Raw genomic sequence first — 16,492 nt, 5'->3', positions numbered from 1 at the left:
GCCTACCAGGTCTGACCGGCATCTTCCCCCACCATCGAAGCCAACTCACCACCAGGTGGTGATCAGTTGACAGCTCCGCCCCTCTCTTCACCCGAGTGTCCAAGACATATGGCGCAAGTCCGGCGACACACCACAAAGTCGATCATCGACCTGAGGCCTAGGGTGTCCTGGTGCCAAGTGCACATATGAACACCCTTATGCTTGAACATGGTGTTCGTTATGGACAATCCATGACGAGCACAGAAGTCCAATAACAAAACACCGCTCGGGTTCAGATCGGGGCCATTCCTCCCAATCACGCCCTTCCAGGTCTCACTGTCATGCCCACGTGAGCATTGAAGTATCCCAGCAAAACGAGGGAATCCCAGAAGGTATGCCCTCTAGCAACCCCTCCAGAGACTCCAAAAAGGGTGGATACTCCAAACTGCTGTTCGGCACATACGCACAAACAACAGTCAGGACCCATCCCCCCACCCGAAGGCGGAGGGAGGCCACCCTCTCGTCCACCGGGGGAAACCCCAATGCACAGGCTCCAAGTGGGGGCAATAAGTATGCCCACACCTGCCCGGGCCTCTCACCGGGGGCAACTCCAGAGTGGTAGAGAGTCCAGCCCCTCTCAAGGAGATTGGTTCCAGAGTCCAAGCTGTGCGTCGAGGTGAGTCCGACTATATCTAGCCGGAACCTCTCGACCTCGCGCACTAGCTCAGGCTCCTTCCCCTTCAGAGAGGTGACATTCCACGTCCCAAGAGCCAGTTTCTGTAGCCGAGGATCAGACCGCCAAGGTCCCGCCTGGCCACCACCCAACTCACACTGCACCCAATCTCCTTGGCCCCTCCCATAGGTGGTGAGCCCATGGGGAGGAGGACCCACGTAACCTCTTCAGGCTGTGCCCTGCCGAGCCCCATGGGTGCATGCCCGGCCACCAGGCGCTCGCCAGTTTGCTTTGGGTGGCCCTACCAGGGGCATAAAGCCCCGGACAACATAGCTCCTACGATCATTGGGACACGCAAACCCCTCCACCATGATAAGGTGACGGTTCAAGGAGGGGGCAAAAATCCAAAAATCTTCTTTCTCATTCATCGCACACCCAACTTGTGTTGCATATGCACTAACAACATTCATCATCACACCTCCAATTTCCAGCTTCATAATTTACATACTGTTCCTTCAGAATAACTCCTACCCCATTTCTCCTCCCATCCACACCATGAAAGAACAATTTGAATCCACCTCTGATCCACTGGCCTTACTCCCCTTCCATTTATTCTCTTGCATTCACAATATATCAACCTTCCTACTCTCCATCATATCTGCTAACTCTCTGCCCTTACCAGTCATACTGCCAACATTCAAAGTTCCTACCCTCAGTTCCACTCTCTTTACCTTCCTCCTCTCCTCCTGCCTCCGGACACATCTCCCCCCTCTTCTTCTCCTTCTTCGGGCCAACAGTAGCCCAATTTCCACCAGCACCCTGTTGGCTAACAGTACTGGTGGTGGTTTGTTAACCCAGGGCTCGACCGATCCGGTATGGAAATTTGTATTGTTGTCCGCATATTGATTTGGAAAAATTTTACACCGGATGCCCTTCCTGACCTAACCCTCCCCATTTATCTGGGCTTGGGACCAGCATGAAGAAACACACTGGCTTGTGCAACCCCTGTGGCTGGGTTTTAACAATAAACTATAAATGTTCTGTCCTAATATGAAAAGTTCCTATCCTGTGCTTTATAACTTTATTTCATTATACTAATAATCACAGCTGCAAACCTCTAATTATCATTCACGCTGATGACCAAAGAAAAATAAAATGCACAATACATAATCTCAACTAATTATTAGTACCGAGTACTAGATATGAGATAAAATAAATTGCAATAATGTATATGCTAACTGAAATGTAGCGGTATCGAAACAGAAATCTGCAAAAGCCAGTTTTGATCAAATTTTTCGCTGCAACGTTGTGTACTGACAACTAAAAAACTTGATGACATAATACGGTATATTATATAGGAGTATAGAAATCGCAGTACCGGATGGATAATGTTTAGTAGTTTACAAAATTAACTTAAATGTCAAACAGTAATCAGTACATAAAATTTATTTCATGAAACAGCCGGCCCATGAACAGACCAGACTGGAGTCCGCAGCCAAACGGGCATTGCCCAAATGCTGTAATGGCCAGTTTGCCTCTTTGGGGATGTGGGAGGAAAACCGGACTACCTGTGTCTGGAACGATTCTGGTTGCTGTTAAGGCTCTGGTAGAAGATTATCTTTTTCATATTGACTTTTAGTTTGTTATTCTGACTAGATTTCATTTTCTGGTCCTTCTTTCCATCTAACTTTCTGTTTCTCTGTACTGACGCATAACAATTATGAGGAGAAGGGTAAGGTAATACATGGGGAGTAATGACCCACACAATAAAATAAAATAACAGACCCTCAGTGTCTCTGAGCATTCTTAAACTTAGCACGCAGCCCCTGTTGGGCGGTTAATCCACTTTGCCACCCTGTGCCAGTCAAAGCCCATATGAAGCTCTTGGCGGTGTCAGGAGGACATGCCCCTAGGGTTACCAAAGCGGTGCCCCATGCTGTCCATGGTGGATGATTGAAGGGGTGATGGGTTTGGATTCAGAAAGGTCTGGAGTGTGCTCACCTTGAGTTTTATAAATGATGGTCTATAGCGCATACAATATTATTGGACTTTGAGGATTGGGGGTATCCTGATCACAAAATTATGCCCTTTAATGTCCATAGCAAACATGGGGTATGTATCCCAGAGCTTGTGGCCTCTGTGTCTGGATTGCACACCTCATTACTTCCAAAAGCAGCACCCCTTGGATGACAGTCTCCTGTGGTGCCCAATGGATTGACCATCTCTGTTCCCACCTCAACAATACTGCTCTTTACTTCTTTACCTCTCTTTCTTTATATCTGATACAGGATCACATGGACTGGAGATTGGGAACACTTCCGGGTCAGGGAATATAAAAGGACTGTGGGAGCTCCCAGACGGTGAGCTGAGCTGGGTGGAAGGGTGGCAACACGTCTGGGAGATGGATGATTGTATTTGTGATTAGTGTTTGGTTATTTATGAGTATAGTGGAGGAGAGGGTGCTTTGTGCACTGTGGCGAATTAATAAAGTCATATTTTGGACTTTTATCTGGTGTCTGGAGTCTTGGACAAGGGTTCAAGGGAGCGATAGTGCCCCCTATCTGTCACACTGTCTAAATGAGCATCTCCCATTTTCTTTTAATAACTTTATCCTGTCAGCTATCTGCCGGGAAATTTGGTTCAAGATGATATTGTATCACTTCCGGGTCAGGTAAAATGTTCTTTTCTTCACCCCGGAAGCCCATTGCTTTTCCTTTGACGAACTTCCGGGTTATAGGGCACAAATAAGTCTTTGGTCCTCCCTGCAGCTCCCTCTTGCAGCCCCTGTGGTATCCAGTAGGGTTGTGTATAAAAACTACATAGTCCATGACTCCCTGCTGGTCTTCGGGGCATCTCCATACTGCAGGGAGGACTCCATCTAGCAGCCCGGGATGACAAGCCGGCCATGTACCACAACAGATAAAGGATCAAAAATAGCAACCACAAGCAGAACATGAGACAAAAATTAAGGACAAAAAGTTAAAGCAAAAATAGTCCAAACTAAAGAACTCAAGTGAGAAGGAAAAAAAGCAAATGGTATTTGAAAGTATTTTGGAATCTGCAGATCAGGGAAGACAGTAAACCAAATGTTTCATCTTGTTGCCCGATTACCAACAGGTTTCTGATGCCATCCCCCTAGAAACACAGAACATGGACCTAGCAAGGGGTACGAAAAAATGGCAGCGATCGTGGGCACTTAAAATGACATCCAAGAAGTTATACAAAATGATGCAACTCCCAACAAATAATGGCAGAAATCGAATCCTTCACTTAGGAAACCCCCAAATCAAATACAAGACTGTGCCACTTGATGACCAAGACAGGTATCATAACACCAAACTGGCCAACTCTTCCTTCTTTCCAGTCGAACCCTTGTCAGCAGCAAACTCTGACCTCTTCTAAACTGTGCAGAGGGGGACATTTTAAGTCTCCTCCCAGGATGATTTCTGGGTCAACACAGGAATCACATCTGTGGTCATGCCTGACCACATGAATCTACAGTCGTGGCCAAAAGTTTGGAGAATGACCCAAGTGTTGGTTTTCACAAAGTTTGCTGATTCAGTGTTTTTAGATCTTTTTGTCAGATTTTTATATGGTAGACTGAAGTAGATTTACAAGCATTTCAGAAGTTTCAAAGGCTTTTATGGGAAATCCCATGAAGTTTATGCAAAGAGTCCATATTTGCAGTGTTGGCTCTTCTTTCCTTTTCAAGACCTCTGCAATTTGCCCTGGCAGGCTGGCAATCAACTTCTGGACCAAATCCTGACTTATGTCCACTGCCCATTCTTGCATAATCAGAATTGGTGGGTTTTTGTCTGTCCACACACCTCTTGACCACAAATTCTCAATGGGATTAAGGTCTAGGGAGTTTTCCGGCCATGGAACCAAAATTTCAATGTTTTGTTCCCCAAGTCACTTAGTTATCACTTTTCCATTATGGCCCGATGCTCCATTATGCTGGAAAAGGCATTGTGGGTCACCAAACTGTTCTTGGATGGTTGGGAGAAGTTCCTCTCGGAGGATGTTTTGGTCCCATTCTTTATTCAGGGCTGTGTTCTTTGGCAAAATTGTGAGTGAGCCCACTGTCTTGGCTGAGAAGCAACCCCACACATAAATAATCTCACGATGCTTTACTGTTGGCGTGACACAGAACTGATGGTAGCGCCACTCTCCTTTTTTTTTTTCTTCATGCCTCAAACAATTGAAAAGTGGATTCATCAGAGAAAATGACTTTCCCCCAGCAGTCTTCAGCAGTCCAATCCAGGAATATCAGTCTGTCACTGATGTTTTTCTTGGCTTCTTTGCTGCTCTTCCTGACACCCACCAGGCTGTCCTCCAAAAGTCTTCGCCTCACTCATACCTGCCTGCTGCCATTCCTGAGCCAACTCTGCACTGGTGGTGCCCACAGCTGAATCAACTTTAGGAGACACTCCTGGCCCTTTCTGGACTTTCTTGGGCACCCTGAAGCCTTCTTCACAACAGCAGTGGAAATTAATTTTTTGGAATAAGTTCATTTCATGGCCAAGAGGGACTTTGCAATTAATTACAATTCATCTGATCACTCTTCATAACATTCTGGAGTATATGCAAATTGCCATCATAAAAACTGAGGAAGTAAACTTTGTGAAAATTAATATTTGCGTATTTATCAAAACTTTTGGCCACAACTGTACAAATGCTATACTCCCCATGACCCCTAATGGCTCCCCCTAACCCTGCATAAACCTAAACAGGATGAATAATTGCATGGGTAGTGTAAGAGATAGGCGGCAGCTCAACCCGGTTGGGACGACCCTGCAATGGGGAAAGGCAAATTTTCAAGGACACTGGTGCATAGTGGTGCCTGCAGGACATCCTAGGACTTGAAGTTCGCTATCTCAGCCCTGTTGGGTGCCGTGGTTGACGCCTGAGGCTGCTGTGAAAGGACTCTGGGGAGTCATGCTGGCCGGTCACATGGGAGGAAGAACAGAAGCACTTCCAGGTCAAGGACTATTTAAAGGACTGCTGGAAACCCAGCAAGGGCGCTGGAGTTGGGAGGTAGAAGACAGAACTTGCTGTGAGGTGTGGAGGAGAGAATTGCATTGATTATTGTTTATTTAATTGTTTATGGTGGCTGTGGTGCTTGAAAGGCACTATTTAAAGAAGTCTTCTGGGTGCTTTTACTTTGTGTCCTGAACATCTCCCTGTTGGGGTTAAAGGGGCAACAGTGACCCCTAATGTTCACAGTAGATACACCTAGCTAAAAAATGAGAAAAGGACAAGAAGATGGAACACTAACCATTAAACAAAGCAAAGTTTGAAACCAGGTATTCAGAACGATCCGCCAAGACGCCAAAAATGAAAACCCAAACTACACTGTAAAAAAATAATGTTAAATTTATGGTTAAAAACTGGCAGCTGGGGTCACCAGGATTTTACCGTAAAAACGGAAAGTAACAATATTTTTTGGTCTACGGTACACTTTAAAAAATAATGTTAAATTTACGGTAAAATACTGGCAGCTGGGTTACCAAAATTTTACTGTAATAAATAAGGTGACAATATTTTTAGGTCTACAGTATAATTTTGTAGTAAAAACTATTTGGTTTTAGCAACAAATTCCAACAGAAGGGAATGTTTAACCATAACCAGAAATTCATGCTGTATACTAGTGATGGGTCGTTCTTGAACGATTCGTTCATTTTGAACGAATCTTTAATGTGACTCGGGAAGAACGAGTCGTCTCGTGGGAGTGATTCGTTCAGTCGCGCATGTGCATTTGCGCAACTTCCTATAGTTTCTGTATTGGAATTATTGATTCACCTGTTTCGAGTCTTCGGGTTTTTCGAGTCGTTCGTGTCATTCGTTCATCATGTGACAGCCTCGTAAGCTTAACCAACTCAGTCTGAGCCGGAAACAGAATTGATTAGTTCATCTCTCGTGTCTTCGGGTTTGAGTCGTTCATTCATCACGTGACAGCCCCATAAGCTTAACCTAGTATGCAGTCTGAGCCGGAAACAGAATTGAATGAAATGACTCGAAAAACGATTTGTTCATTTTGTTGAACGAGACTCAAAGGTCCGAGTCGGTAAAATGATCCGAACTTCCCATCACTACTGTATAATAAATATTACAATCAATAAACAATATGCATTGGCAGGGTCAAACCCCAGTACACAGATTGTATCAGTAAAGTGACAACAACCAATAGCAAGCATGTACCAATTAATTATACACATTGAAAACAATTCAAAGTTTAAGGAAGCTACGGCACGTTGTCTGGTAGGGAAGTAAAGTTTTCTTTTGTGGTGTATGGTGTCCTACTTATCAACTACAAATAACTAAAAATCAGCTTCCATAACCTCAAAAAACCTTCAGCACGTGGGGAAAAATAAGTCTGCTAACTTAGGTTACGTTTTTTTCCCTACTATTCAAAGGTATGCGGTTCACCAGGAACAATATTGTAAAAAGGGGCGTGTCCTTATGCAAATATCGTAACCGGTTTTACTGAAACAGTGATTTACCGTTTTACATTTTGCGGTTGTTTACCTTCGTTATTTAACAGTTTTTACACTGTAAAATTAACAGATTTTTTTCAGTATAACTGTAATGCATCAATAAACGGTATTTAGCATATTTTGAAGGTAGAAAAATATTGATTTTACAGAACTTGGCTGTAAAAAATAATGAAATTTATTGTTTAAGATATACAGGTAATTTTCAGTAGAACATAAGGTAACTTTCCTTTTTTTCAGAAAAGGTCTTTTACTTTCAACATTTACAGTATTTGTACCGTTAAATTTACTGACATTTTTTACAGTGTAGAGGTTGAAAAAAATGTCACCTACCCTCGATTACCAGGAAACACTAAACAAAGAATCGTTCTCCTTCTCACTGACTTTCAAGAATGTACCCACAATCTCTGTGCCATGGCTGGTTATTTCTCATTGTTATTTGATTAGTTTATTCACAAGAATTATTTATTTGTATATGTTTTTGAGTTGCAGTTCAGAGTTCACGGCCTCAGTCGTTCGCGGATTTTTCCATAGAACCTAACTAATAATTGCTAGCAGAAAACGCAAATATCCTCCACAATTATTTATGGCTTTTTTCGTGGCAATACTTTACTGTAGAGAGAACAGTAAGCAACCGTAGAGGAAAACACGGCTTGTGATGGTGAAAGTTGCCAATCAGAGTGCGTTATTCATTTCTCCTTGCTGCTGATTGGCTACTGGTCTGTGACGCATCTCCGGCAGATGCAGCCCAGCATTCATGTATCATAACAGTTTACTGCGTGTAGCTATCTCGAGTGTTGTGCTGGGTGTTCTCGTGTTTTTCGTTTTGTTCTTCTTAAAGCCCTAAGATGCCCTGCACCTTCTAAGGCTTTTGGCAATGAACCGAAGCACCAGAAAAAGTACAGGAGAAGGTTGAATTGCTGGATTTGCTCCCGGAAACTAAAAAGTTATGCCGCAGTAGCCACCTGAAGAGCTGTAAATCCTCTGCTTCGCTGTGCAGTCATTATCTTCATTACATATTTTTATCGTACTGCACCACTAATTCATCATCATCATCTTCAATCAATATCATTCATTATTGTGAGTACCTGTACATTTTACTATATTTTTATTGAATTAGACTCAATTATTATGTATTTACCCTAGTTACTGTGTTAGGATATAGCAGGTTGGGAAATGACTGACTGACTGACTGACTGATGCTTGCATGTATTCCAGTACATATAGGAGTGACATCACTATTTTACATTCTAGCACTGTGGGTGACATATCAGTACAGTACTGTGCAGTATTCGGGTTTACCTTTACATTCTCTTGTTTAGGGTAATGTACAGGGTGCGGCAGAAATAACTCCCACATTTCAAAGGGGGATTGAAAAAAAATGCTACGAGGTATCACCAAAAACTTTTTATTTCTCAAATGTAGATATAAAAAAGTATTTTTACGTTAAGTTTTAAAAATTATATCGTCCAAATGGTGGCCTTGATGGCTGATACACATTTGGAGCCGTTCTTGGAAGTTTTCCATCACTCTCATTATGCAATTCCTTCAATTTCTTCTTGAATAGCCTCCTTTAGTTGGTCCAAGGACCGAGGATGATGTTTGAAAACCTCCTGTTGCCCTTGATCTTTGAACCCACAGCAAAATTGCTTTCCGGTCTGGAACACTTTCATTAGCACGTAAACCGAACCGCGTGTGAAACACCCTCTGCGTCACAGATTTGCCATTTTTGAAAAAAGCCTCCACCACAAAGCCTCGATGCTCACCCGAACACAGCATGGTGATGACTGAAAACTTTATTATGTACCGTAACTAACGGAACAGACCGTACCCCTCTACCAGCTTTGGGGACCCCACAGTGATTTTACAAAATGTGGGAGTTATTTCTGCTGCACCCTGTATTAAGCTGGATTTGAAATGAAATGAAAGTGTTTTGGGGGCATATTTAGGGTATAAACTGTAAAAATAGGTATTTATAGGCATTTTTTGACCACATCCAAAATCTGCAGTTTTTCACAAATCGCACAAATTGCTCTAGGAATGTAACCCCCGTGAATTTTGGGGGTCATCTGTATTTAATTGCATTTTACCAGAATGCCATTTTATGTTGCTCTGAAGTGGCCATGATGGTAGATTTCTTTGCTGGTTGGTATGTGGGGACAAGCAAATTTATCAGAGACCACAAACATACTGACTTGAAGGAGACAGTATTAGGGATGATGCCGACAACGAGTTACATTTAGTGAAAAAAAAAAAACCAAAAACAAACAACCTGAGGTCAGAACCCAAAATCAAGCTAATCAGAGACATTGGACAAAAAATGTTAATCGAGAAATCAATAGCAAAAGCTCTTTTAGAAAGTCACAAAGGTTTTAGGGTTTTAGTCACAAAATCGGATAATCTGGAATTGCCCAGGTCAACTTTAGACATCAGATATCAGACACGTTGCACACTCTGAAGAATTTCGGGTGGGCTACTATGGGTACAAATAATACTAGAGTTACAAAAAATGGCAGCACCCAATTGAAAACGAAAGATGCTGTTGTGGCGAACACATTTCAAAATGATCATTTTGTTAGCTTACTTCAAATTCAAAAACTAATGCTAATATCAAACTCTGTGGACCAAAGCACTCCTCCCCAGCCAAATCAAGATATAAATCAAATATATCCATGCAGGAATCACCACAACTAATCATAGCAACGAATAAAGTAACATCAGGAGTCGCAAGATATACATTTTGTTTCCTAAAATCACTCAGTTGTCCGAGTTTGTGGATCTCTCTTGAAGTTTGTATCTTTCCAGTTCTCAGATTTCTTTTTCACGTTGAGTTTTTTGAGCACGAGCTAGGATTACGCTTTGGGTTTCGTCACTTTGATCTCCCGTCTTCTTTGGTTTTGACTCTCTTTAATCTGCTAGTCCACCCTCTTGCCCTAACAGCACAACGCTTGGATGATCTCAGCACTGATGTCAACCCCACTGAGGTGCTGACATCTCACTGTGCACTTCTGGTGAATTTTCCCAGCAAATCACCTCAGATGTAACGGGGCACATAGAGAACAAAACTGTTTCAACAAAAGTCACAAACATGTTTTTGCTAAGTTAAATTAATTTTTATTATATAAACCCAGAAGAAATTAGAATTCTGTCTAGTTCAAAATACAAAAGGTGAAGAAACAGAATTAAAAAAACACACAGCAGAAAGGTTGCAAAAATGTAAAACGTTTTTATTAACAAAACTGCATACACTGACATCTGTGATATCGTATGCCATTCATGACTTTTTGGCATTATGTGGCCATTGTGGCTAATAGAGGGCACCTCGGGACCCCAGACCCTCGACATGACTGCACAAACACCAGTCACAGGTTCATGGGATTAGTAATAACAGCAATTTATTTCTTATATAGCCCAAAATCACAGAAGGAATGCCTTGAATGGCTTTAACAGGCTCTGTTTCTTGACTGCCAGCCTTGACTGCCTAAGAAAACAAGAAATCCCTCCTCCCCAAAAAAAGAAGTAGGAATGGTCGACTCTCACACCCTTTCATTTTGAAGATTGTGACTTTAATGTCCATAGTCAAGTGCCAATAAACCAACTTTGCCTTCCCTTTCTTCTTTTTCTTTATTCCTAAATTTCCTCTGGCAAGTGTTGTCCTCCTCCTTCTCCTGACTAAAACCTCTTGAGTGAGTTAAGGAAGTCCTTTATATGCCAGACCCCAGAGCTCTGATGGGTCAGACAAAGGACCCTCAAGGTAGGGCCAGACATTGCCTGCAGTTCTCTCTGGAATGCACTCATGGGGTCCAGCAGAGCTGTCCAATGAGACAATACTTCCCAGTATGCCCTGCAGGTGTTTGAATGGGTGCACTGGCACAAGAATGCTGCCACCTAGTGTACTGGTGTAAGAATACAGTCCAAGACAGCTGTCTCCATCTCTTCATTCATTTTATAGTCCTGGCAGGGACTTCTAAAGCTCTGTTAGAGTGACCATTGGAGTCTTGGTCAGCTCCCTGACTAACGTCTTTCTTGGCCAGTGTCAGTTTGGCCAGACAGCCAACTCTAGAAGGTTCCAAACTTCTTCCATTTCATATTTCTTGAGGCCACTGAGCTCCTGAGAACACTCAAAGCTTTAGAAATGGTGTTATCCTCTTGCCCTGATCAGTGCCTCGCCATAATTTGATGGTGGAGGTCAAAGTTGTTTAACTCTTTTAGGGTGGATGTTGACTTTTGTCAAAAGGAGGAGTTGACGATGGTAATTGACTGTAAACTGTGACAAAACCAACCATTATGTTCTAGTTGGACTCTTGTTGCTAGAAGGAAAGTTAGATTCATTGGTTTGACCGAGATCTCCTGCGCTTGCGTGAGTAAGAAGGCGCAAACAATGGCAAAAATGGCACTGACGTTTGGCGAGAGATTAAAGCGAATACGTAAAGCAAAATACTCTGTAGACAACGTTTTGCCATTATCTCTGAGCTGGACTATGACTTGTCGGACTCAGATTTTGATACAAGTGATTGAAAACGAATATTAGGTTTCAGCTTAAGCTGACTGGTCCCCAGCTAATCGTTTTACTGACAACGTTTGCCAGGGAGGACTGCCACTTAACAATGATAAGAGGTAGAAACCAGATTGCATTGCACTGCGACTTTGTCCCAGCCATACAAAGACAGCCTGGCAGCAATCCTGCCGCACATTCTTGGCAAACGGGCAGCAACAACATGCAGCAACAGAAGTTTTATATTGACTGCTTTTCAGAAACTATGTTTTTTGAAATAAATATTCAGCCCTCAAAGAGTTAAACATCATGGCCAGGAATTTGTTGTGACAGGCAGTATGTATTGTGGACCTTCTGTACACAGGTACATGGTTGTCTTTCTAAATGATGTCCTATCAATTCGGTTTGCCACAGGTGGACTCCAATCAAGTTCTAGAAACATCTCAAGGAGAATTAACTCTTTTAGGGCTTTTTTTCCCCCCTTTTTTCTTTTTTGACTGAGTTTTCTAAAAAGCCCACAAAGCAATGGTTTCACACATAACTTAACATAGCATAGCATACATATTTATGATAAATGCCACTGTGTTTTATGTTTCATGAGCCCCTACAGTATGTTAATTCACAAACTTTTCCATACCTGATTGTCTCATCACTCATAAGCTGAAAGGCTCTTTCTGGAAAAATAAAAGCTTGAAGTTGTCAAGTGGCTGGTAATCTGTAGTGTCCACTAGCGCACTGTGTCATTTGATGGAATCCAGTAGCCAGGTTGCCTCCCATGGATTTGTGTCTGTGCACTCCTCCCAGCGATTGTCGGCGTAGGTGCCTCAGCTACATGTGTGTGTTCAGCGTTACAATCAGCTAGGAACCGATCAGCTGGCCAGCAATCTTTCATTTTCGATTTCCAGATCGTTTGCATCAAAATCGGAGTTTGATAAGTGTCTGTGTAGTCAGGGTCTGATTTCCCATAAGGCCAACCTAGGCCATGACCTAGGGTGCAGCAGTCAGGGGGACGTATATACAGAAGAAATAACAACCGAATATTTACAGATTTTTCAGTATTATTTTGAAAAGGCCATATAAAATGATGTTTTTTAAATTTACATCCATATACATTAAATAAATCGAGCGGTTCATCTACGTTGTCCATCTGTACAGCTTGCGCATTTGCTATTTGTCTCTCACACACTCAGCGTAAACCATGTGTTAAAGGAAAATTCCAGATTTGGTGTTCAAATAGTGATTCCAAGTGATTCATTACGCTCATATCGCTTGACTTCTACATATCTATTGATAGTAGGTACGTAAAATATATCGTTACAACTTTTATATACTGTTTAGTTTACTCAGGGTCGTGAGCCTGAAAGCCGGACTTGACTTCAATGAAACAATTGAAGCCTTTTCATGGACAAAAGTGCGAAGGAATAAATTCTAGTAGGTATTTAAAACGACTTGAAGAAATTTGATGGAAGGTTTTTTTGTAGGTGTTAATGTTATGCAATTTCATAAGTAGTGTAGTAGTGTCGTTTTCAATTTAAAATATAATGTGGTTCAAAGATTATAAAGATTGTATTAAGTGCTTATATGTTTCAAAAATAAACAATCTCTCTATTATAAAAAAATCTTTTGGGAGGGAGACTAGGGAGATGAGATTTCATCTTCTCGGAAGACAATTTGAAGTCCCGCGAGAGATGCTTTAACTTGCTCCCAGCTCTTAAAACAATGACAAGCAAAACACGCAGCTCGCCAGCAGCAGAAAGCCAGCAGATGATCCGACCGCTTCTCCTTGCTTGCGTTCAGCCACCTTAACCCCCTTCACAACGCGAGCGGCAGAGACACGAAGTGGCAAAAGGACAGTTGCTGTAGAGGATTTGAAATGATCGACGGGCAGCACCACAGCAACAACAGCAGCAGAAAGACAGCAGATGATCCGATGGCATCTCCTTAGCATGTGTTCAGCTGCCCAATTCACAACGCGAGCAACGTTATATGTCCTGAGAGAAAGAGATTAAAAGTATTGTTTTTACAACGTCACGCAAGACAAGGCAGTGAGACAACCTTTAAAACAAGTCCACGGACATCTAACCTAGCAGTTGTTGGATTGCTTTTGGCAGACACGCTTCATGTGCTCCCAGCTCTTAAAACAACGACAAGTGACAAGCAGAACATGAATCTCGCCAGCACCAGAAAGCCAGTAGATGATCCGACCGCTTCTCCTTAGCGTGCGTTCAGTACAACGATGTACAATAAACACAAACCACAACAATAAACATTCAAGACAATGTCCTTATACAGTCCAATACAACAAAAGCAGGTGAAATGATATGATGTGAAGATGAGAATCCCGAGAACAGCTTCCATAGGAAATTAATGGAACAGTCCTACCGGTAGTCCTGAGCGGCGAGGTGTGAGATTTCCAGGAGACACACGACAATAAATCCACCACTATAACACAACAGGCAGGCACGAGACAGTCCATTCATCTAACATGAAACGATCTCGGGGTACAATTGACTTTTTTGACGGCACGTTGGACAGGATACACAAAATGTTCGCCCCTCAACTCCTTGTGTCGCCAAAAGTCGATATCTTACCTAAAAGATGGACTTGAGCACAGCAATGGGTCTGAATATTTCCAATAATGAGAGATTTCAGTTTGAGATTTTTATATAATTTTCAAACCTTTCTGAAAATGTGTTTTCACTTTGTCATTATGGGTTATTGAGTGTGAATTAATAGAAAATAATGACAAATCTATTCTTTTAAAACGAGACCTACAACACAATAAAGTGTGCAGAGAGTGAAACGTTCTGAGTACGTACTGAATCTATTGCTGGGTGGTCCAGCACGGTAAGGTTAATGGTAGACGGCCATGAGTAAGACTGCGTGTAAGGTACTCTGTATAGAAGCTCGGTCACAAGACACCTTACACCATGATGAGATGGCCACTCTGCAGATTTCTTCGCCTTGAGCTCCCTGTTTGTCTCTTCACAGGACTTGACTGACCATGAGGCTGTTGCTTGCTGCTCTGGGCCTGTTGGCCATTTTTTGTTCAGTTTCTTGTCACAAAGGCGAGTGTCTGGAGAGGATGGACCATAAGAAGTCCCCCAGTGAAGAGCCAGACATGCCTGAATGCCAGCTCTATTCCAACGGTGAGTTGCTCTTTACCAGACGTCTGTATGATGCCAGATGCAAAGATGAGATGTTTGCTTTTTTGTACAGTTTTTCTGTGAGCCCGTGCGGGAGCTTAATATTGTCTGACCAAGTATCAGAAATAAAAAAATCAGTTTTTGCATGGATGGAACTGCACAAGTCATAATTGATCTATGCAAATTAAACATTTCAGCATTGTACAGCATTATCATTGATATCATTGGGGTTCAAACCATAACATAAAAGGAGTTTGTGATCTTCAACATAAACCACAAAAGTAAAACCGGAAAAGGCTCACCCCATGGCAGCCTGACCTGCCAACTCCACATTCAGGCTTTGGCCTGTCCAGACGCCAAAACTGGGGAACAGACTTTTATAATTCTGAAAAGCTTTAAAGTCTTATGGCCCAGAAAATACTTTACAAGAGGGAGAATAGGAAAAATGTTTTATTACAAGGAATTCAAAAGCAGAATCTATATAAAAACTAGGCTGACCCGCCTTTTAAGGCGACCGACTTTTAAGTTGACCACTTCTTAAGGCAATTCAATATGTAGATCAATTTGATATTTTATACAAACTCATTAATTTGGTTATATTGCATTTGAGCGGTATTACTTTAATACTCGTAGTTTCTGTTATTTTTGTGATGAAATTTCAACATTTTTTCTATATTGAGGTCGCCCTTTTGAACCCCCCTGATATTTACTACGCAGTGAGACAGTTGTATTCCATCAACATTAATTATTTCCAGAGACATAATTTTGTCTATTTTTCCAGCGCATCGCACAAAAAAGCAAGAGAACGATGGGAGCACCAGAGCTCTGCTCACATCATGTCGCTTCGTACCGCAAGCTGCAAGTAGTAAGTCTGTGATAAGCGGAATACCGCTACGCTTTCCACTCATGGGACGGAAGGACAATCCCGACCGCTTTTATATAGTAAGAAAGAAGAAGAAGATATCGCACAGTCTGGAGTAGAAAAATCATCTTTTACCTGGAAAAACGAAACTACAAATCCCATCGTGCATTGCAAAATAAATGGGACGTTTGTGAAACTCCGCGCCTGCGTAGCACTCACGGGACGGAAGGACACCCGACCGCTTTTATATAGAAGGATAAAAAATGTTTAATGTAAATGCAAAAAGCAAAACGGTAAGAAAGGGTTTGACAAAAAGAAATTTATAGCAACCAAATCCACATATGAAGTCAAACTATCAAAATCGGAGGAAAAAAATAACAACACAATACTCAGAAGATAACACCAAGGAAATTCAATGAACCACAAAGAGACTCGCTTAGCAGTCGGCTTTTAATACGTTAGGGATTGTCCTTAGCAGTGGCCCTGCCCCTTGGGGGGATTCACCCACAAAATTCAAGGAACATAAGAGAACACATAGATATAAAAAAACAGAATAATGAATAAAAAGTTTAAATTAGCATAAGTCTCTCTAATTCGGGGTGGTAATAAGAAATGTGCTGATCTACTTTATGAGGTTGAAGTACGTAACAAACACAAATAGTTAAGTCAGATATTTCCATCCATCCCGCTATATTCTAACTAGAGGGCCATGGGGGTCTGCTGGAGCAAATCCCAGCCAACACAGGGTGCAAGGCTGGAAATAAACCCTGGGCAGGGCGCCAACCCACGCACACCCTCACACTAGGGACTATTAAGAATCGCCAATGCGCCTAACCTGCATGT

At 42.2% G+C, this 16,492-nt stretch overlaps 1 protein-coding gene across 1 annotated transcript in view; it reads left to right on the top strand.

The window, feature by feature from the left end:
- Positions 1 to 16,492, top strand: part of LOC120515027 (riboflavin-binding protein-like) — a 68,873-nt gene that overhangs the window by 14,327 nt on the left and 38,054 nt on the right. Inside the window, exon 2 of the mRNA XM_039735716.1 lies at positions 14,633 to 14,790. Within this exon, the coding sequence (XP_039591650.1) occupies positions 14,646 to 14,790 (145 nt within the window). The 5' untranslated portion in view covers positions 14,633 to 14,645. The remainder of the gene's footprint in view (positions 1 to 14,632; positions 14,791 to 16,492) is intronic.

Source organism: Polypterus senegalus, chromosome 14 (genome assembly GCF_016835505.1).
Source record: "Polypterus senegalus isolate Bchr_013 chromosome 14, ASM1683550v1, whole genome shotgun sequence".
Taxonomy (NCBI): Eukaryota; Metazoa; Chordata; class Cladistia; order Polypteriformes; family Polypteridae; genus Polypterus; species Polypterus senegalus.
Note: the sequence above shows the minus strand (reverse complement) of the source record. Positions and strands in the feature narration are given on the sequence as shown.